The sequence below is a fragment of the Oncorhynchus nerka genome, linkage group LG20, assembly GCF_034236695.1.
Source record: "Oncorhynchus nerka isolate Pitt River linkage group LG20, Oner_Uvic_2.0, whole genome shotgun sequence".
In the NCBI taxonomy this organism is placed as follows: Eukaryota; Metazoa; Chordata; class Actinopteri; order Salmoniformes; family Salmonidae; genus Oncorhynchus; species Oncorhynchus nerka.
Window position 1 is genome coordinate 17,162,226 of NC_088415.1, and position 22,124 is coordinate 17,184,349.

At 44.8% G+C, this 22,124-nt stretch overlaps 1 protein-coding gene across 2 annotated transcripts in view; it reads left to right on the forward strand.

Annotated features, from left to right (window-relative positions):
* The window catches only part of plcg1 (phospholipase C, gamma 1), a 37,771-nt gene extending 16,043 nt beyond the window's left edge, over positions 1-21,728 (forward strand). Inside the window, exons 13-33 of one of the 2 annotated variants that reach the window (XM_029621477.2) lie at positions 4,386-4,506; positions 4,695-4,863; positions 4,998-5,120; positions 8,736-8,837; positions 9,956-10,143; positions 11,340-11,540; positions 11,674-11,793; positions 13,707-13,887; positions 13,980-14,057; positions 14,221-14,324; positions 14,463-14,556; positions 14,778-14,847; positions 16,157-16,320; positions 16,460-16,556; positions 16,642-16,866; positions 17,022-17,170; positions 17,720-17,834; positions 18,137-18,298; positions 18,451-18,539; positions 18,901-19,180; positions 19,294-21,728. In XM_029621477.2, the coding sequence (XP_029477337.2) occupies positions 4,386-4,506; positions 4,695-4,863; positions 4,998-5,120; positions 8,736-8,837; positions 9,956-10,143; positions 11,340-11,540; positions 11,674-11,793; positions 13,707-13,887; positions 13,980-14,057; positions 14,221-14,324; positions 14,463-14,556; positions 14,778-14,847; positions 16,157-16,320; positions 16,460-16,556; positions 16,642-16,866; positions 17,022-17,170; positions 17,720-17,834; positions 18,137-18,298; positions 18,451-18,539; positions 18,901-19,176 (2,828 nt within the window). In that variant the 3' untranslated portion in view covers positions 19,177-19,180; positions 19,294-21,728. The remainder of the gene's footprint in view (positions 1-4,385; positions 4,507-4,694; positions 4,864-4,997; positions 5,121-8,735; positions 8,838-9,955; positions 10,144-11,339; positions 11,541-11,673; positions 11,794-13,706; positions 13,888-13,979; positions 14,058-14,220; positions 14,325-14,462; positions 14,557-14,777; positions 14,848-16,156; positions 16,321-16,459; positions 16,557-16,641; positions 16,867-17,021; positions 17,171-17,719; positions 17,835-18,136; positions 18,299-18,450; positions 18,540-18,900; positions 19,181-19,293) is intronic. The other variant, XM_029621476.2, reaches the window with a different exon arrangement.
* The last annotated feature ends 396 nt before the right edge of the window (positions 21,729-22,124 follow it).

Sequence of the window (22,124 nt, forward strand, 5' to 3'; positions counted from 1 at the left end):
AAGTTGTGGCATAATGGTTTAAGGACAACAAAGTCAAGGTATTGGAGTGGCCATCACAAAGCCCTGACCTCAAACCTATAGAAAATGTCCGGGCAGAACTGAAAGGTTGTGTGTGAGCAAGGATGCCTACAAACCTGACTCAGTTACACCAGCTCTGTCAGGAGGAATGGGCCAAAATTCACCCAACTTTTTGTTGGAAGCTTGTGGAAGGCTACTTGAAACGTTTGACCCAAGTTAAACAATTTAAAGGCAATGCTACCAAATACCAATTGAGACTGTAAACTTCTGACCCACTGGGAATGTGATGAAAGAAATATAAGCTTAAATAAATCATTCTCTCTACTAATATTCTGACATTTCACATTCTTAAAATAAAGCGGAATCCTAACTGACCTAAGACAGGGAATTTTTACTTGGATTAAATGTTAGGAATTGTGAAACTGAGTTGAAATGTATTTGGCTAAGGTGTATGTAAACTTACGACTACATACAGTGGGGCAAAAAAGTATTTAGTCAGCCACCAATTGTGCAAGTTCTCCCACTTAAAAAGATGAGGCCTGTAATTTTCATTATAGGTACACCAACTATGACAGACAAAATGAGAAATAAAATCCAGAAAATCACATTGTAGGATTCTTTATGATTTTATTTGCAAATTATGGTGGGAAAAAAGTATTTGGTCACCTACAAACAAGCAAGATTTCTGGCTCTCACAGACCTGTAACTTCTTCTTTAAGAGGCTCTTCTGTCCTCCACTCATTACCTGTATTAATGGCACCTGTTTGAACTTGTTATCAGTATAAAAGACACCTGTCCACAACCTCAAACAGTCACACTCCAAACTCCACTATGGCCAAGACCAAAGAGCTGTCAAAGGACACCAGAAACAAAATTGTAGACCTGCACCAGGCTGGGAAGACTGAATCTGCAATAGGTAAGCAGCTTGGTTTGAAGAAATCAACTGTGGGAGCAATTATTAGGAAATGGAAGACCTACAAGACCACTGATAATCTCCCTCGATCTGGGGCTACATGCAAGAACTCACCCTGTGGGGTCAAAATGATCACAAGAACGGTGAGCAAAAATCCCAGAACCACACTGGGGGACCTAGTGAATGACCTGCAGAGAGCTGGGACCAAAGTAACAAAGCCTACCATCAGTAACACACTACGCCGCCAGGGACTCAAATCCTGCAGTGCCAGATGTATCCCCCTGCTTAAGACAGTACATGTCCAGGCCCGTCTGAAGTTTGCTAGAGAGCATTTGGATGGTCCAGAAGAAGATTGGGAGAATGTCATATGGTCAGATGAAACCAAAATATAACTTTTTGGTAAACTCAACTCGTCGTGTTTGGAGGACAAAGAATGCAGAGTTGCATCCAAAGAACACCATACCTACTGTGAAGCATGGGGGTGGAAACATCATGCTTTGGGGCTGTTTTTCTGCAAATGGACCAGGACGACTGATCCGTGTAAAGGAAAGAATGAATGGGGCCATGTATCGTGAGATTGAGTGAAAACCTCCTTCCATCAGCAAGGGCATTGAAGATGAAACGTGGCTGGGTCTTTCAGCATGAAAATGATTCCAAACACACCACCCGGGCAACGAGGAGTGGCTTCGTAAGAAGTATTTCAAGGTCCTGGAGGTGGCGCCTCCAGATCTCAACCCCATAGAAAATCTTTGGAGGGAGTTGAAAGTCCGTGTTGCCCAGCAACAGCCCCAAAACATCACTGCTCTAGAGGAGATCTGCATGGAGGAATGGGCCAAAATACCAGCAACAGTGTGTGAAAACCTTGTGAAGACTTACAGAAAATGTTTGACCTCTGTCATTGCCAACAAAGGGTATATAACAAAGTATTGAGATAAATAAGTATTTGGTCATTAACAAAAGTTTTCCACCATAATTTGCAAATAAATTCATAAAAAATCCTACAATGTCATTTTCTGGATGTTTTTTTTTCTCATTTTGTCTGTCATAGTTGAAGTGTACCTATAATGAAAATGACAGGCCTCGTTTTTTTAAGTGGGAGAACTTGCACAATTGGTGGCTGACTAAATACTTTTTTGACCCACTGTACATATACAGTACCAGTCAAAAGTTTGTTCACACTTACTCTTTCAAGGGTTTCTCTTTATTTTTACTATTTTCTACATTGTATAATAATAGTGAAGACATCAGAACTATGAAATAACACATGGAATCATGTAGTAACCAAAAAGGTGTTAAACAAATATATTTGAGAATTCAAAGTAGCCAACCTTTGCCTTGGTGACAGCTTTGCACACTCTTGGTATTCTGTCAACCAGCTTCATGAGGTAGTCACCTGGAATGCATTTCAATTAACAAGTGTGGTTTGTTAATTTGTGGAATTTCTTCCTTAATGCGTTTGAGCCAATCAGTTGTTTTGTGACAAGGTAGGGCCATCTTGTCTATACCACCCCTATTTGGTAAAAGACCAAGTCCATATTATGGCAAGAACAGCTCAAATAAGCAAAGAGAGGTGACGGTCCATTACTTTAAGACATGAAGGTCAGTCATTGCAGAACATTTCAAGAACTTTGAAAGTTTCTTTTGAGTGCAGTTGCAAAACCCATCAAGCGCTATGATGAAACCAGATCTCATGAGGACCGCCACAGGAAAAGAAGACCTAGAGTTACCTCTGCTGCAGAGGATAAGTTCATTCCTTACCAGCCTCAGAAGCATTTATTTGGGTTGCAATTTAAGTGTTCAAGTAACAGACACATCTCAACATCAACTGTTCAGTGGAGACTGCGTGAATCAGGCCTCATGGTGGAATTGCTGCAGAGAAACCACTACTGAAGGATACCAAGAAGAAGGAAGAGACTTGCTTAGGCCAAGAAACATGAACAATTGACATTAGACTGATGGAAATCTGTCATTTGGTCTGATCAGTGTCTTTGTGAGATGTGTTGTAGGTGAACGGATGATCTCTGCATGTGAAGTTCCCACCATGAAGCATGGAGGAGAATGTGTGGGGGGGCTTTGCCGGTGACACCGTCTGTGATTTATTTAGAATTCAAGGCACACTTAACCGGCATGGCTACCACATGTTTCTGCAGCAATACGCTGGTTTGGGCTTAGTGGGACTGTCATTTATTTTTCAACAGGACAACGACCCCGCACACCTCCAGGGCTATTTGTCCAAGAAGGAGAGTGATGGTGTGCTGCATCAGGTGACCTGGCCTTCACAACCTCAACCCAATTGAGATGGTTTGGTATGAGTTGGACTGCAGAGTGAAGGAAAAGCAGCCAACAAGTGCTCATGATTTGTGGGATCTCATTCGAGACTGTTGGAAAAGCATTCCAGGTGAAGCTGGTTGAGAGAATGCGAAGACTGTGCAAAGCTGTTAAGGCAAAGATTGGTTACTTTTTGAATAATCAAAAATATATTTTGATTTAACACTTTTTTTTTTTTTTGGTTACATGATTACATGTGTTCATAGTTTTGATGTCATCACTATTATTATACAATGTAGAAAATAGTACAAATAAAGAAAAACCCTTGAATGAGTAGGTGTCCAAACCTTTGGCTGTGTGTAAATGGATGGATGGATGGATGGATAGATAGATGAGTTGCCTACCAAGAAGACAGTGAATGTTCCTGAGCTGCCAAGTTTGACTTAAATCTGCTTAATTCTATGTCAAGACTTGGAAAAGCAGTGTAGCAATGATCAACAACCAACTTGACGGAGCTTGAATAATTTTTCTAATAATAATGGGCAATTATTGTACAATCCAGGTGTGCAAAACTCAGACATACCCAGAAAGACTCATAGCTGTCATTGCTGCAAAAGGTGACAAATTCCCCTTTTCAAACGTTTTTTGTTTTGTTTTTACCTGTATTGACTCAGGTTGTGAATACTAATGTAAATAAGGTATTTCATTTTCAATAAATTTGCTAAAATCATGTTTTCACTTTGTTATTATGGGGTATTGTTTGTAGCTGGTTGAGAGAAATAAAGAAGCTATTTCATCAATTTGGAATTCCGGCTGTACCAAGTGGTATGAATACTTTCTGAAGGCACTGGATGCTGTCCTTCCTCTCTTTGTCATTGAATGAATCATTTTCAATCACATTTTTTGATCCTATATCTTTAATTTTGAGGCTGATTGTGGAGGCCTAGTCTAAGCATACTACACATAAAACCATGGCCAACCGTAGTCTGCTTATCCTGGGATTGTGTAGCTGCCCATGTAAATGAAAAATAAACAAACTATAGTTTGTGTACTCAACAGGTTAACTAACGTGGTTAAAGCCTACTACTCCCTACATACCCTTTTAACAGACACCCACTCAACTCACCAAATATGCAGACCAGACATCTCTACTATGCCATTAAAAAAAGTTTGTGTGTGTTGGCAGTGGACTGCTGGGATGGTCCAGATGGAATGCCTGTCATCTACCATGGACACACCCTCACCACCAAGATTAAGTTCTGTGATGTCCTGGCGACCATCAAGGAACACGCCTTTGTGACGTCTGAGTGAGTCTCCATGTGCTCACAGTCTTTGTGTTTTGTATGCTTGAGTGATACTCAGTAATCTACTGTCCTCTAAAGAGAACATGACATTTAAATGAGAAGTTCACAAAGGGGGGGCCTTTCCACCACGCCTTTCACCTTGGATGTGCTGTTGACCTCTGACCCCTCTCCCCCTCTTACTCCTTCCCCAGCTACCCCATCATCCTGTCCATAGAGGATCATTGCAGCATTGTGCAGCAGAGGAACATGGCTACCTACTTTAAGAAGGTCTTTGGAGAAATGCTGCTTACCAAGGCTGTGGACATCTCCGCCGACGGATTGCCCTCACCCAATCAGCTTAAGAGGAAGATCCTCATCAAGGTCAGAGGTCATGTGGATTTGGAATTAAAGATGTTTGTGTTGTCATTTTAATGTACTCGTGGATCAGAGCATCTGCCAAATGACTTATAAACCAACTGCGGTCTCGTCACTCTTCCTCTCCCTGTCTTGTGCAGCATAAGAAGCTAGCAGAGGGCAGTGCCTATGAGGAGGTGTCCACCTCTACTCCCTACTCTGAGAATGACATCAGCAACTCCATCAAGAATGGCATTCTCTTCCTGGAGGACCCCATCAACCATGTGATAACTTTTTTTCTATCTATCTACAGTGAGCTCCAAAAGTAGTTGGACTGTGACACATGTTGTTTTAACTTTGTACTCCAGCACTTGGGATTTTAAATGATACAATGACTATGAGGTTAAAGTGTAGACTTGCAGACTCCAAACTGCCTCTGGAAGCAACGTCAGCACGAGAACTGTTTGGTGGAGGAGGAATAATGGGGATCTGGGGATGTTTTTCATGGTTCTGGCTAAGACCCTCACTAATGCTCTTGTGCCTAAATGGAAGCAAGTTCCCGCAGCAGTGTTTGAACATCTAGTGGAAAGCCTTCCCAGAAGAGTGGAGGCTGTTATAGCAGCAAAGGGGGGACCAACCCCATATTAATAAGGACGATGTCGGCGCCCTGGCGGAAATCTAATTAACATAGTAAAATAAGCATAGTAAAATCTCCATAAATGTCACTTTAAGCTAGAGATCAGTTTTTTGTTTGTGTCAATCCACCGCATCTGCATATGTCGCACTTCCACAGCTGAGGTGGAAGGTGGCAGAGGTAGAGCAGTGTTTGTCAGACCATGAGACATCCCATCTGTGGTAAAAGGTGACAGAGCTAGAGCGGTGTTTGTCAGACCATGAGACATCCCATCTGTGGTAAAAGGTGAGCGGTAGAGCAGTGTTTGTCAGACCATGAGACATCCCATCTGTGGTAAAAGGTGACAGAGGTAGAGCAGTGTTTGTCAGACCATGAGACATCCCATCTGTGGTAAAAGGTGAGAGGTAGAGCAGTGTTTGTCAGACCATGAGACATCCCATCTGTGGTAAAAGGTGAGCGGTAGAGCAGTGTTTGTCAGACCATGAGACATCCCATCTGTGGTAAAAGGTGACAGAGCTAGAGCGGTGTTTGTCAGACCATGAGACATCCCATCTGTGGTAAAAGGTGACAGAGGTAGAGCAGTGTTTGTCAGACCATGAGACATCCCATCTGTGGTAAAAGGTGACAGAGCTAGAGCGGTGTTTGTCAGACCATGAGACATCCCATCTGTGGTAAAAGGTGACAGAGGTAGAGCAGTGTTTGTCAGACCATGAGACATCCCATCTGTGGTAAAAGGTGACAGAGCTAGAGCGGTGTTTGTCAGACCATGAGACATCCCATCTGTGGTAAAAGGTGAGCGGTAAGAGCAGTGTTTGTCAGACCATGAGACATCCCATCTGTGGTAAAAGGTGACAGAGCTAGAGTGGTGTTTGTCAGACCATGAGACATCCCATCTGTGGTAAAAGGTGACAGAGCTAGAGCAGTGTTTGTCAGACCATGAGACATCCCATCTGTGGTGAAAGGTGACAGAGCTAGAGCAGTGTTTGTCAGACCATGAGACATCCCATCTGTGGTAAAAGGTGAGAGGTAGAGCAGTGTTTGTCAGACCATGAGAAATCCCATCTGTGGTAAAAGGTGAGCGGTAGAGCAGTGTTTGTCAGACCATGAGACATCCCAAAAATTGGTCTTCTCACGAAATCATCTGTAGCGTCTGACTGGTTTGGCCTACAGAACTATTATGACCCCTCTATGGAAAGATGACTCTCACGAACAGTGTTTTGCTCTACGGCCTTCACAAGTGTCGAGACTCGTCTGACGTTGGTACAGCTGATCTGCCAACTTGTGTCTGTAGCGTCCAAACCTTTTGGGTTACACACTCTCACGAACATGTATATGTTGGATATTTTGCTTTAGGATGCCCACAGGCCTCAAGACTCACCTGAAGGTCCCCGGGTACCAGTTGAAAAAATGTATGAATGTACACTACCGTTCAAAAGTTTAGGGTCACTTAGAAATGTCCTTGTTTTTAAAGTTTTTTTAAGAAAAGCAAATTTTGCTATTGTTAGCACAGCTGGCCTTCTTTAGACTAGTTGAGTATCTGGAGCATCAGCATTTGTGGGTTTGATTACAGGCTCAAAATGTTCTCTTGCTCAGTTGTGTACTGGGGCCTCCCACTACTCTTTCTATTCTGGTTAGAGCAAGTTTGTGCTTTTCTGTGAAGGGAGTAGTACACAGTGTTGTACGAGATCTTCAGTTTCTTGTCAATTACTCGCCTTCATTTCGCAGAACACGAATAGACTGACGAGTTTCAGAAGAAAGTTCTTTGTTTCAGGCCATTTTGAGCCTGTAATCGAACCCACAAATGCTGATGCTCCAGATACTCAACTAGTCGAAAGAAGGCCAGTGTTATTGCATCTTTAATCAGGACAACATTTTTCAGCTGTGCTAACATAATTGCAAAAGTTAACTGACTTACCTAGTTAAATAAAAAGGTTCAAGCATATGTTTTATCCTTTTTATTTAACTAGGTAAGATAGTTAAGAATAAATTATTATTTACAATGATTGCCTACCGGGGAACTGCCTTGTTCGGGGGCAGAACGACAGATTTCTACCTTGTCAGCTCGAGGATTTGATCAAGCAACCTTGCGGTTACTGGCCTAACGCTCTAACCACTAGGCTACCCTGCCACCCTTAAATAGATATTCCATAAACAATCTGCTGTTTCCAGCTACAATAGTCATTTACAACATTAACAATGTCTATACTGTATTTCTGATAAATTTTATGTTAATTTAATGGACAAAGAATGTGCTTTTCTTTCAATGGCAAGGGAATTTCTAAGTGACCCCAAACTTTTGAACGGTAGTGGTTGAATACATGTAAAAAAAAAAAAAAAAAAAATCTAAAAGATATAGGAGAGACACTTCAGCACAAACTTCCTTTTTGATGTTTTTTGGGGACTATCTGTTCCATGTAGTGAATCTGGTTTTCAGTGTGTTACATTTTTATTTGATACTTCAGGGGATCTTAAACTCCAATAGCTAAATGATCCTTGGTATGACCTTAAAACAATTCCATATAGTTTAGTAGAACCCCCCCCTTATTGTAAATAAGAATAGAATATATTTCTCAACTCTTCTATGTTTAATGTAGTTCCGCGTAGCTCAGTTGGTAGAGCATGGTGCTTGTGGATGGATGCTACCATGATTACAGATAGTTCTGAATGAATCGTGAAAAAGTTAGACGCTCAAATATTGTACCCCCAAGACATACTAACCTCTCACCTTTACAATCAAATCTGATTAATAACAGGGGAGGTTAGCATTTTTAAAAGTTAAAAAAAAATGTTATTTATGCCTCTAACTTTCTCACTCATCATGATTCATTTAGAATGATCTGTAATCATGGTAGCTTCCACATTAATGTAGCAGTGTTTAGAAACATATTTTTATTTACAATAACAGTGAATCCAAAATGACACAATACGTTATTTACCATCAATTTATATTGTGCACAAAATAATCTGAAACACAACCAAAACATTGGGGATGGGGGACTATGTACAAAGTGTTATAATTTGAAAAAGTTTCACAAGATATGGATGAAAAAACCCTCAAATTATAGCTGACTTTAACCTTATAGTCACTGTATCATTTCAAATCCGAAGTGCTGAGTACAGTGCCAAAACAACAACCAATGTCACTGTCCCAATATTTGTGTAGCTCACTGTACATGCCTTGGTTGTATGGTCCATAGCTCTTGTCACTGTTACCTTTTTTTAAGTACCTTTTTATAACTCAAACACCATCTCCCCCTCTCTGCAGGAGTGGTACCCTCACTTCTTTGTCCTGACCAGCAGTAAGATCTACTACTCGGAGGAGACGTCTAGCAACCAAGGCAACGAGGATGAGGAGGAGCACAGAGAGGTAAGGCATTGCGGTACAGTGGGGGGAGTCCGTGGTGCAAATAAATAGGCTGAAGCATGTCTGCATTTACCCCATTGGGCTAATCATTAGCCAGATCTCATGTGTTCTCTTAACTAGTTATCATATTGATTCATTTATGTCCCAAGAAACTTGCATAAACACGGAATACAATCTAGGCCTACGTGTTAATTTTCCCCCAACATGTTATCTGGTTTCCACTACTCTTGCTCAACCAAAAATATTATCTCATCACAATTTAAGTCATTCAAATAAATCATTTTTAGGTAGTGAGGCGTTGTACCTCAAGTCACCCTACAATTGACCGGTGTTCCAATTAGCCCCACTCTCCCCTATGCACTCACTGAATTGCTGAGCAGAACATGCTTAACCATGCTCATGGGTTTAAAATGGTGCAGTTTGTGCATATTTAGGAGTTGAGAAATAAATGAAGTAGGAATGGAAAGCTGGGATTCCCCTCTTTTTAACAAAAGCCATTAAAACTGCTGTTTTCGCAATTGCAATAATTGTTGTGCATTGACTGCTTGTCAGAATGCACGTTTCCCTTCCTGTGGCTCTTATAACATGAATGAGCCACGGAGAGGAATATTTATTTAGCATAGAACACAACAACAAGCCGACTAGGTAAAGAAATTATTCTACTCTGGGGTTGTTATTTTTTCTATGAATTACTTGTTTTGTTTGCAGATAAATTACATGTGGTATGTTCTAGGCAAAATGCTCCTCAACAGAGTTTCATGTTCCATATTTTTTTATTGTGTAGAGGCAATGATTTTGCAGTGGCGCATCACCACAGCAAAATAAAGGCAGCAGACACTCTGCAGTACATACAGAACAGAACATCACTTTATGGTGCTTAATGCCATAGGACAGGGTTTCCCCAACTCTGTCCTCAGGACTCCAAGGGGGGCACGTTTTAGATTTTTGGCCTAGTACTACACAACTGATTTGACTAATCATCAAGCGTTGATCATTTGAATCAGCTGTGTAGTGTTGGGGTAAAAAACAAAATGTGCTCCCCTCGGGGTCCCCAGGACAGAGTTTGGGGAAATGCTGCCATAGGGGTTCCAACATTAAACTCTAGCACTCTGTCTTTCTAGGTCTCTAACGGTATGGACCAACATATAGCAGAGAAGTGGTTCCATGGGAAGCTGGGTGCTGGTCGCGACGGGAGGCAGATAGCTGAGCGGCTGCTGTCGGAGTACTGTCTTGAGACGGGCGCTCCCGACGGGTCCTTCCTGGTCCGCGAGAGTGAGACGTTCGTAGGAGACTACACCTTGTCCTTCTGGTAAATCTCCCCTACTGTACCCCCACCCTCTACTAACTCCCTTCTCCTCACCCTTGTTCCTACCTCACTCTGAACCTGCCTCACCCCACTCCTCATCCCTGTTCCTAGCTCACTCTGAACCTGCCTCACCCCACTCCTCATCCCTGTTCCTAGCTCACTCTGAACCTGCCTCACCCCACTCCTCATCCCTGTTCCTAGCTCACTCTGAACCTGCCTCACCCCACTCCTCATCCCTGTTCCTAGCTCACTCTGAACCTGCCTCACCCCACTCCTCATCCCTGTTCCTAGCTCACTCTGAACCTGCCTCACCCCACTCCTCATCCCTGTTCCTAGCTCACTCTGAACCTGCCTCACCCCACTCCTCATCCCTGTTCCTAGCTCACTCTGAACCTGCCTCACCCCACTCCTCATCCCTGTTCCTAGCTCACTCTGAACCTGCCTCACCCCACTCCTCATCCCTGTTCCTAGCTCACTCTGAACCTGCCTCACCCCACTCCTCATCCCTGTTCCTAGCTCACTCTGAACCTGCCTCACCCCACTCCTCATCCCTGTTCCTAGCTCACTCTGAACCTGCCTCACCCCACTCCTCATCCCTGTTCCTAGCTCACTCTGAACCTGCCTCACCCCACTCCTCATCCCTGTTCCTAGCTCACTCTGAACCTGCCTCACCCCACTCCTCGTCCCTGTTCCTAGCTCACTCTGAACCTGCCTCACCCCACTCCTCATCCCTGTTCCTAGCACACTTACCTAACCCCCCTTCTCCTGACCCTCTGTCTCCTCACCCACCTCATTGCTTGCATCACATAGTTCAGATAATACTTGTGCTGTATGTTCTTGAGGGCTAGCCCCCAAATCTACGGTGCCCATAGGTTTGCTACACTGCTAAACCTTGGACCTGAACAGTCAATCAATTCAAATTGTTGTCCTATTGATTTTCTGTAGTAGCCAGTCACAGTGTAGGCTAGGCTGCTGGTCTCTCTGCTAATACATGGGACAGGGCTGAGTAACTGGGATCATCTCATTTCAAATCAATACCTGGTCTCTCTGCTAATGCATGGGACAGGGCTGAGTAACTGGGATCATCTCATTTCAAATCAATACCTGGTCTCTCTGCTAATGCATGGGACAGGGCTGAGTAACTGGGATCATCTCATTTCAAATCAATACCTGGTCTCTCTCTTTCACTGTCCACACAGGCGTTCAGGTCGGGTGCAGCACTGTCGCATCCACTCTCGCCAGGAGGCGGGCAGCCCCAAGTTCTACTTGACCGACAACCTGGTGTTTGACACGCTATTCGCCCTCATCACCCACTACCAGCAGGTAGCGCTGCGCTGTAACGAGTTTGAGATGAAGCTGACTGAGCCTGTGCCCCAGACCAACGCCCACGAAAGCAAAGAGTACGTCCAGCTCTCAAGGCTTCAGTAGTCATTCATTTCAATCTCATGTGTGTCGGTGATGACTTTATGAAAGGAGAAGGAGGGTAGGAAGGAAAGTAGAAAGGATGTGTGTAAGTATGAGTGTATGTTCTAGGTGGTACCATGCCAACCTGTCTCGGAGCCACGCCGAGAACATGCTGATGAGGGTTCCACGTGACGGGGCGTTCCTTGTCAGAAAAAGGGCAGAGCTAAGCTCCTTTGCCATTTCTTTCAGGTGAGTCCCAAATATAGAAACAAACGACGAAACAAAAAGACAGAATTGTTTGTTCTGGTTGTAACTGATGGGTGAAATGCAGCATTCCGGTATTAGTTACGTGATATTAGGAAAGTTGACATACGTTACCGCCTCACCAGCTTGCTAGAACTTATTATGAAAGCAAGACGTTCAGAGTACTGAGCTAGCTCAGAGAACAGTGACCTAGTGCAAGCTTCTATGCCTTCTACCCATTGAAGATTTTCATGAGAAAGGAAGTGGTAACTGGTTTTGAAAATATTTTACTGGTGGCGCATTTATTATTATTATCCTACGGTTGGCAACCAAACCTTTTATTTAACTAGGCAAGTCAGTTAAGAACAAATTCTTATTTTCAATGACGGCCTAGGAACAGTGGGTTAACTGCCTGTTCAGGGGCAGAATGACAGATTTGTACCTTGTCAGCTCGGGGATTTGAACTTGTAACCTTTCGGTTACCAGTCCAACGCTCTAACCACTAGGCTACCCTGCCGCCCCTAAGCCACAAAATCGTAATATGGGACGGCAAGGGCTCTAAATAAAAACATGTCATTGGTAACTTAATGGCATTATGTAACTTTATGGGCGACCCTACCAAATTCACGTAGAAATGTGAGTTATAGCTCTATTCAACTTGAATGCAAGTCTAAGACGTGGTAGATCTGTTCTAGATGCACTTTCTATGCTTCCCTTTAAGTTTAGTTTGTGTATCTTCACTTTTGGTTTTGTACACCTGCTTCAAACAGCTGTAACAAGATGTTTGGTTATGTAAAAGATATTTCACAGCGGTTGAGACGGTACGATGATTCTCTACACTAGTTTCATCTTGTCACAACTGAAATTAGGCAAACTATTAGAGTTTTTGCAACCAGGAAATGTCTGAGTGATTTCTGCACAGTGCAACTTAGGCACACAAGGTGATTTTATTAGCACCACAGTGTGTGTATTTTACACCAGGTAGTCAAAGATCAAAGCAGTGACCAACTCGAGACATGTGTATTAGATCACTAGTATAGCTCACGCAGCCATCCACCTGGCCTCTCGAGACACGTGTTCTCTATTAGATCACTAGTATAGCTCACGCAGCCATCCACCTGGCCTCTCGAGACAGGTGTTCTCTATTAGATCACTAGTATAGCTCACGCAGCCATCCACCTGGCCTCTCGAGACAGGTGTTCTCTATTAGATCACTAGTATAGCTCACGCAGCCATCCACCTGGCCTCTCGAGACACGTGTTCTCTATTAGATCACTAGTATAGCTCACGCAGCCATCCACCTGGCCTCTCGAGACACGTGTTCTCTATTAGATCACTAGTATAGCTCACGCAGCCATCCACCTGGCCTCTCGAGACACGTGTTCTCTATTAGATCACTAGTATAGCTCACGCAGCCATCCACCTGGCCTCTCGAGACACGTGTTCTCTATTAGATCACTAGTATAGCTCACGCAGCCATCCACCTGGCCTCTCGAGACAGGTGTTCTCTATTAGATCACTAGTATAGCTCACGCAGCCATCCACCTGGCCTCTCGAGACACGTGTTCTCTATTAGATCACTAGTATAGCTCACGCAGCCATCCACCTGGCCTCTCGAGACACGTGTTCTCTATTAGATCACTAGTATAGCTCACGCAGCCATCCACCTGGCCTCTCGAGACATGCGTTACAGCATCTGCTCTGGCATTACTGACTGGGTTGTTTTGAAAATGTACAGGCCAGTTATTGGTCTAATTACAATGAAAAGCATCTTCCATGACAATGGGTTCTTGCCACTCGTCTTGGCATCCTCTTTCTATACGGGGGTTTGGGTTATGATTGCTGTGAAGCACCTGATGATTAATGCATGCAGCAGGACACGTACGTGTGTGTTTAACCCTGTGTTGTCGTCCCCTCAGGGCAGAGGGGAAGATCAAGCACTGCAGGGTGCAACAGGAGGGCCAGACAGTGGTGTTGGGGACGTCGGAGTTCGACAGCCTGGTGGATCTCATCAGTTACTACGAGAAACACCCGTTGTACCGTAAGATGAAGCTCCGCTACCCTATCAATGAGGAGACGCTGGAGAAGATAGGCACCGCTGTGAGTGGACCACACACACTTCATGTTCATGATTGTTGCTGTAGTCAATGTAAGTGTGTTGGATATGCTCTGAACTGTCATGTATTTGTCAGGAGCCAGATTACGGGTCTCTGTATGAGGGGCGGAACCCTGGGTTCTACGTAGAAGCCAATCAGATGCCCACCTTCAAGGTAAGACTGCACCGTTTCTCTGATCTCCTGTGTGTTTACATCCTGTCTCCTTCCCTCTCTTTGCAAATATAACAATGCAAGGATTGTGTGTGTGTGTGTGTGTGTGTGTGTGTGTGTGTGTGTGTGTGCGCGTGTGTCCTAACCCCTTCACATCGGCCTGCAGTGCACAGTGAAGGCCATGTATGAGTACAAGGCCCAGAGGGATGATGAATTGTCCTTCAGTAAGAATGCCATCATCCAAAACGTGGACAAACAGGAAGGAGGATGGTGAGTGACATCACTCACAGGAAGTCAAGTTCACCATCAAAATCATCACAGAGCTACATGAGTTATCTGGAGTTGGTTATAGAACATCCTTCTAGAGTAAACCCCATTCCGTGTGTGTGTTTTAACTCTCTCACTCAGGTGGAAGGGGGACTGTGGTGGGAAGAAGCAGCTGTGGTTTCCTGCTAACTATGTAGAGGAGATCAGTCCTTCAGCTGTGGAGCCAGACAGATCAGTAAGGCCCTCTACCCTGTAGACTCATACTGGGATACGCATCAGATAATCCCACCTGCTAATAATCCACATTTTACAGCCACTAGTCTATGCTATGAGAGGGACTGCCATTTTCTAGCATCGTTTATAGCAACAACATGTAAAATGCTGCTGTTGGGTTTTTCGATTAGCATTCACGTCTCCCCTCTCCCCTTCCCTCTCCCCCTCCCTCCTCTCCTACAGCAGCTGACAGAGAACAGTCCTCTGGGAGACCTGCTGAGAGGAAGTGTAGATGTGTCTTCCTGTCAGATTGGTGAGTGACTCCTCCCGTTCCTGTTTCTATCCTCCTGCAGATGGCACGGTCACCTTGCCTCGGGAAGACCTCTAGATACCATCTCTCTCTCTGTGGCGTTATTACTGTTCCATCTCTCTCTGTGTGGCGTTATCACTGTTCCATCTCTCTCCCACTCTGTGTGGGGTTATCACTGTTCCATCTCTCTCCCACTATGTGTGGGGTTATCACTGTTCCATCTCTCTCCCACTATGTGTGGGGTTATCACTGTTCCATCTCTCTCCCACTCTGTGTGGGGTTATCACTGTTCCATCTCTCTCCCACTCTGTGTGGGGTTATCACTGTTCCATCTCTCTCCCACTATGTGTGGGGTTATCACTGTTCCATCTCTCTCCCATTCTGTGTGGGGTTATCACTGTTCCATCTCTCTCCCACTCTCTGTGGGGTTATCACTGTTCCATCTCTCTCTCTGTGGGGTTATCACTGTTCCATCTCTCTCCCACTCTGTGTGGGGTTATCACTGTTCCATCTCTCTCCCACTCTGTGTGGGGTTATCACTGTTCCATCTCTCTCCCACTATGTGTGGGGTTATCACTGTTCCATCTCTCTCCCATTCTGTGTGGGGTTATCACTGTTCCATCTCTCTCCCACTCTCTGTGGGGTTATCACTGTTCCATCTCTCTCTCTGTGGCGTTATCACTGTTCCATCTCTCTCTCTGTGGCGTTATCACTGTTCCATCTCTCGCGCTGTGGCGTTATCACTGTTCCATCTCTCGCGCTGTGGCGTTATCACTGTTCCATCTCTCTCTCTGTGGCGTTATCACTGTTCCATCTCTCTCTCTGTGGCGTTATCACTGTTCCATCTCTCTCTCTGTGACGTTATCACTGTTCCATCTCTCTCTCTGTGGCGTTATCACTGTTCCATCTCTCTCTCTGTGGCGTTATCACTGTTCCATCTCTCTCTCTGTGGCGTTATTACTGTTCCATCTCTCTCTGTGTGGCGTTATCACTGTTCCATCTCTCTCTGTGTGGCGTTATCACTGTTCCATCTCTCTCCCTCTCTGTGTGGCGTTATCACTGTTCCATCTCTCTCCCACTCTGTGTGGGGTTATCACTGTTCCATCTCTCTCCCACTCTGTGTGGGGTTATCACTGTTCCATCTCTCTCTCGCGCTGTGGCGTTATCACTGTTCCATCTCTCTCTCTCGCGCTGTGGCGTTATCACTGTTCCATCTCTCTCTCTCGCGCTGTGGCGTTATCACTGTTCCATCTCTCTCTCTGTGGGGTTATCACTGTTCCATCTCTCTTGCGCTCTCTCTCTCTCCCCCTAGTGGTGCGGCCTGATGGTAAGGGAAGCAGGCTGCATGTGTTTTCCCTCCTCCCAGCTGCCTCTCCGAGGGCAGGGCAGGTCTTGGACATCGCTGCCAATACCCAGGAGGAGCTCAAGGAGTGGGTCATCAAGATCAGAGAGGTCACCATGACATCAGAGGCCAAGGTATGGGAAGAGTCATTTGTAGTAAATGTGTGTATACCATGTGCAGGAATACTTCCTCAGAATCTGAGTCTTGTGGTTATCTGTGAAGTAATGACTGTGTGAGTAGTGTCAAACTGAGTCGTGTGTGTGTGTGTGTCAGCTGGAGGAGGGGAAGATGATGGAGAGAAGGAAGAAGATCGCTCTGGAGCTGTCTGACCTGGTCATCTACTGTAGACCTGTACCCTTCGACGAGGACAGTAAGGACACGTCTATACAGTTAAACACACTGACACACACACACACAAGGATATCTCACCCCCCATCTCCCCCTTGCTCCTGTAGAGATTGGGACAGAGCGGGCGTGTTTCCGGGACATGTCTTCGTTCCCGGAGACCAAGGCAGAGAAATATGTGAACCGGATCAAGGGGAAGAGGTTCCTGCAGTACAACCGGCTGCAGTTGTCCCGTATATACCCCCGTGGACAGAGGCTGGACTCCTCCAACTACGACCCTCTGCCCATGTGGCTCTGTGGATCCCAGCTGGTTGCGCTGAACTTCCAGACTGCAGGTACAGAGGGAAGGATGAGTTGTTACTGAGTGAGAAGGGGTAGGAGAGGGGATTTTTCCTTATTCTAAATTATTATTATTTATTTTTTTAACAGTGACTGGTTTTCCTTACATTAACTTTTTGAAGATGACTGACTGAACTTCTCTCCTCTCCAGACAAGCCCATGCAGATGAACCAGGCTCTGTTCATGTTGAACGGGAGGAGTGGCTACGTCCTCCAGCCACCAATCATGAGAGACGACAACTTTGACCCCTTTGACCGACACACACTGAGGGGCCTTGAGTCAGTCACCCTGCAGATAGAGGTGTGTGGTCTTCTATCCTCGTGGAAATCCTCAGAGGTCCCCACAAGGATTGTAAAACAAGGAAAAATCTCTCTCAATGGGACATTTCCCATGTCCCCATGAGGACATCGGCTATCTTGAGCTTAGAGGTTGGGGTTAGGGGAAATGTTAGGTTCCCATGAGGACATCGGCTATCTTGAGCTTAGGGGTTGGGGTTAGGGAAAATGTTAGGTTCCCATGAGGACATCGGCTATCTTGAGCTTAGGGGTTGGGGTTAGGGAAAATGTTAGGTTCCCATGAGGACATCGGCTATCTTGAGCTTAGAAGTTGGGGTTAGGTCCCCATGAGGACATTGGCTATCTTGAGCTTAGAGGTTGGGGTTAGGGGAAATGTTAGGTTCCCATGAGGACATCGGCTATCTTGAGCTTAGAGGTTGGGGTTAGGGAAAATGTTAGGTTCCCATGAGGACATCGGCTATCTTGAGCTTAGAGGTTGGGGTTAGGGAACATGTTAGGTCCCCACGAGAATCTAAAAACGTGTGAAGGTGTTTAAACGGTCTGTCCTCTCCAGGTGTTGGGTGCTCGTCACCTGCCTAAACACGGTCGTGGCATCGTGTGCCCCCTGATCGAGATCGAGGTGTGTGGTGCAGAATATGACAGTGCCAAGCAGAAGACTGACTCAGAGGGTGAGGAACACATCTTACACTAATACTTCATTCAACCAATCAGGTTCTTTACATCTAGTTGGTTAGTTGAACCAAGTGTTATTTCGAAGAGAAGGGTCCTAGGTTTTAGGGCCAGGGCAAGGATGTAGTGATGAGTTTGGAATTAAGCTTGTCATTTCCTGTCCAGTTATGGGAAAACAAAGTTGTACAAATAACTACGGATTGTGTGGCAACCTGATGGACAAAACACCCCCGAGTGTGTACACACAATATATGACAATGGGGACTTGGCTGATCTAGTCTTCTCTCCATGTTCTCCTCAGCGGATAATGGTCTGAACCCCACGTGGCCTCGGAAGCCTTTCCAGTTCACCGTGTGTAACTCTGCCTTTGCCTTCCTGCGCTTTGTGGTGTATGAGATTGACATGTTCAGCGACCAGAACTTCCTGGCTCAGGCCAGCTTCCCCATCAACAGCCTCAAGACAGGTAGGTGTCATATCGCACCAACATCCACTCGGATTGGCTGAGACAATTATGATGAGCCCTGGCTCTCTGACTAGCAGAATAGTTTGGCATTTCAGATTATCATTCTTTTGGCATTACTAGACTCATGTCTGTGTGTCTCTGTGTGGTGTCAGGTTACCGGTCAGTCCCTCTGAAGAACAGCTGTAATGAGGATCTGGAGCTGGCCTCTCTGCTGGTGCACATGGACATCACCCGGAGCAGGGTGGGTACTGGTACACTCACTGGACTGACTCCACCACCACTGTCAGTTCCCATCACACATTGACAGTTATTCACTAGGGCCGGGAGGGTACCAGTATCGCGTTACTCCTTAGTATCCCGGCAAGGAAACAAAATACAGAGGATTTCACTTCTTTAGAGGAAAACATCCTTAATGTTGGAAAAAAATCTCATTATGTTGTCATCCAGAATCACATTTATTTTCCAAGCTATAGTGCACAGTATTTTACATACAGCAGGTTTTTAAAGGACCATAGTGTTATCTTTGTGTTGGAAAACACATTACGTTACTGGTATCATCCCTAATATTCACTCCTCCAACTTATTTTCTCTCCCTCTACTAGGCTGAAAATGGGGAGGTGCTGAGCCCGTTCCTGCCGGTAGGAGGTGTCTCTGCAGCGGTGGTTACCCAGACAGGGCGTGAGCGTCTGGGGGAGACAGGCTCCACGTCCTCAGCCTCCTCCATGTCCCCTCTGCCCCAGTCCCCAGCAGCCCAGACACAGGCCTACAGAGGCAGGGAGGGCTCCTTCGAGGCCCGCTACCAGACACCTCTGGATGACTTCAGAGTATCACAGGAGGCTCTGCTGGACCTGGACCCTCAGAACAGGAGGTATGTGTAAGGAGGTATGTGTAACTTCTATCTGTCTGTGTTGGTGCATTTCAGTTTTGAGATTTTAGCGTGTCCTTGCTTGCTCTCTCTCTCTCTCTTTCTCTTTCTCTTTTCCTCCCCCCCTCAGGATGATGCGCAGGACCAGAGTGGGCGGAGAGAACCGTGTTTAGGCCGGACCAATCAGGGCGCATTCCAACCACCCCAGCTCCTCCTCGTACCGATGATGTCACTGACTGCTGTGAACACTGTTTCTATGGAAACGCCCACCACCGCTTTGGCCTACATTTCAGGCAGCTCTCCCTTGCTCTGTTCTCTTTCTCTCCTCTGTGTCCCCCTCCTGGAGTGAGTGTGAGGTGGAGGGGGCGGGAAGGGAGAGAGAAGACGAGGATGACAAGAAAAAAATTATACGTGAAGTTTCAGCCCTCGGCTAAGATGTCGGGAGATGGGGATTTTGGCGTGCTCGACTCGAGCGCAAAGGTTTGCGAGGGAAAGAAGAATGGAAGAGGGAGGGATGAGATGAGGGAGGGAGCTGTGAAGGTGTCAGTTTGAAACTGTTTTCCACGTTAGGTTATTATTTTCCTCTTCTCTCTTGCGTATATGAGTATATATATTTATTCCTGCTGTGCTGTTGGCCAGACGACGGCAGCAGCCAACCTGCTCTTAAAGAGCTTCTGTCTCCATGTTTTTTAATTATTTTTATTTAAACTTTTAAACATTCATGTGATTTCTTTTTTTAATGTGTAAAACACGAGGGCTCTCTGTGGAGTAACTCAAGCCTTTATATACACACATAGGCTTTTCTTATTTTGCCAAACTTGCATTCTGAAAACTACGGATCATTCCGTTGCCTGCCTTGTGATGTAAAAACAGTCACAATCTTACCCCCTATATACTATACAATCTGGTAGGCTGAAGTGTAACAGATTCCGTGATAGAAATATAAAGGTAATTGAGCTGACAAATGCAGCATTTACAGTGAAAGCAGCCTCTGCTAACGCAAGAATATTGCCTTTAAATTCCAATCACGCTGTAAAACTGAACTTCAGCAGTGTGTCTTGAATAGAGCCAAAATCCCCCCCCCCAATATAGAACTTTAGCAAAAGTGCTACCCTATTTGGAGATTAGCATGGCATTATTTTCCTTTTTTAGGATGCCATACTGCATTGTAGAGTGCTGGAACTGGGCTAGCCTGTCTGTCCCTGAAAGCAATGCTGTGAGTTCAAATGCTAGTGATTAAGTCACATCCTTAATGTTTTATTTCTGTTTCAATGTGGATATATGGTGGAAGGAGGAGAGACAGGGTGCCACTGGAGGCAGTGTGTTGTATTCAGTTCTGCCCACACGTTTACAAGACGCTTGGTTTTAGCAGACATTCCAGTGCCAGCGCAGAGCGACGTTTTTGTTTTTAAATCATGTTTTACTGTAGCAAGTGTCTACAGTTTCTGCTCTGGACTTCATTACATTTCCACTTGGAATGAAAGGCATTAGTTATCTTTGTTTACCTATGTGTTGAAGTTGTCTAAATTGTAGACCGTCATTCCTCTTAAATGTACAGTCTTAACTGGTTTTGAGGGGCTTGCATGTAGATAATCTTAGAGTAGAGCGCGCTAGGAAGTCGACTAACCTAATTAAGTGCAGTATTGCTGGCCGAGAAGGACCTAACTGAAATCCTATAGACAGTATCGATTGAAAGGCTATTCTTAAATGTTTGTGTAGGTCGGTGGTTCTTGTATGCATATTATTCAGCTGAGGGGATGTTTGTCTTTTCCATTGCGGCATTCCGGAGATTCCAGATGCTCCCAAAGATTCTTTCAGTACTGCTGATTGATAGACTTCTGTATTAGACTTGCAGAGACATGAAGGGGTTAAATCACTGGTCTATAGTGACATGATTCAGCCTGCAGGGGTCATAACAGCACATTTTCTATGTATATCGGTGTTGTTCCTGAAAGCTCCATTGATCATTCCTGACTGACAAACGCCCCCAGTCGGTGGTTTAATGGAAGTTGCTCTCATCAACCAATCTAAGGTCATGCACTTTTGTGCTGGGAGTAGGGGACGCTGGAGTGATTTCACTTGATATGCAATGCCCCTCTTGAGCAGACCACTCTAAAACCAGTGTTTAGAATGTTATGCCATGGAGGGAAACTCCTTTTGAAGCCATATGGAACATGGGGGTTGGAACTGAATACCTAAGGTCTGAATCTTGCCACCTTTTGTTTTGCAGCCATTGTCAAACTTTCACGGTAAGGTTGGGGGAACGTGTGTGTGTGCGCACACACTTTCTGTGTTGCCCCTCTTGTGCTCCTAATGCTGACCAGTGTGCTTTCTTCCATGGGCCTCGATGTACACGACTATATCTACATTGTTCTTTCAGAAATCCTGTTGTCATCCACTGTTTCTTTTGATCTAGACACATCACAATTGTGACTGATGGTCTCATTTACAAACCAAGCCTTTCTGTATTGTGCCTAAGCTATGGAGAAAAAGTATTCATTTTCATTTTGCCTTTCATATGCAACATATTCAAGCCTGAGAATTAAAGTACTTAATCAACTATGATTGGCCTGATCTTGTGCTGGTTTGATTATAATGCATCAACAGACCTATGAATAAAAAGCTCTGTAGTGCACATCAGGTAACTGTAGGCCTACAGTTTACTTAGAAGGTTTGAAGTAATGGCTCAATTATTAACTTTTCTGATCCACACTGAAACGTCAACCTCGATCATTGACTTTGAAAATAAGTGACATGAAACCAATTTGTTACATTGTTTATTCTGCAAATATCTGTAAAAAGTATACAACAGGCCTAAGTATGTTGGAACTTTTAGTCAGTCAAGATGGTACGGTTTAAGAAAAAGATCCATGACATACAGAACAGAAGCATTTGATGTTAAAACAAGGACACATCTAATATTCACCTCAAGTCTCCTTTAAAAAAAAAAAACCTGTGCAA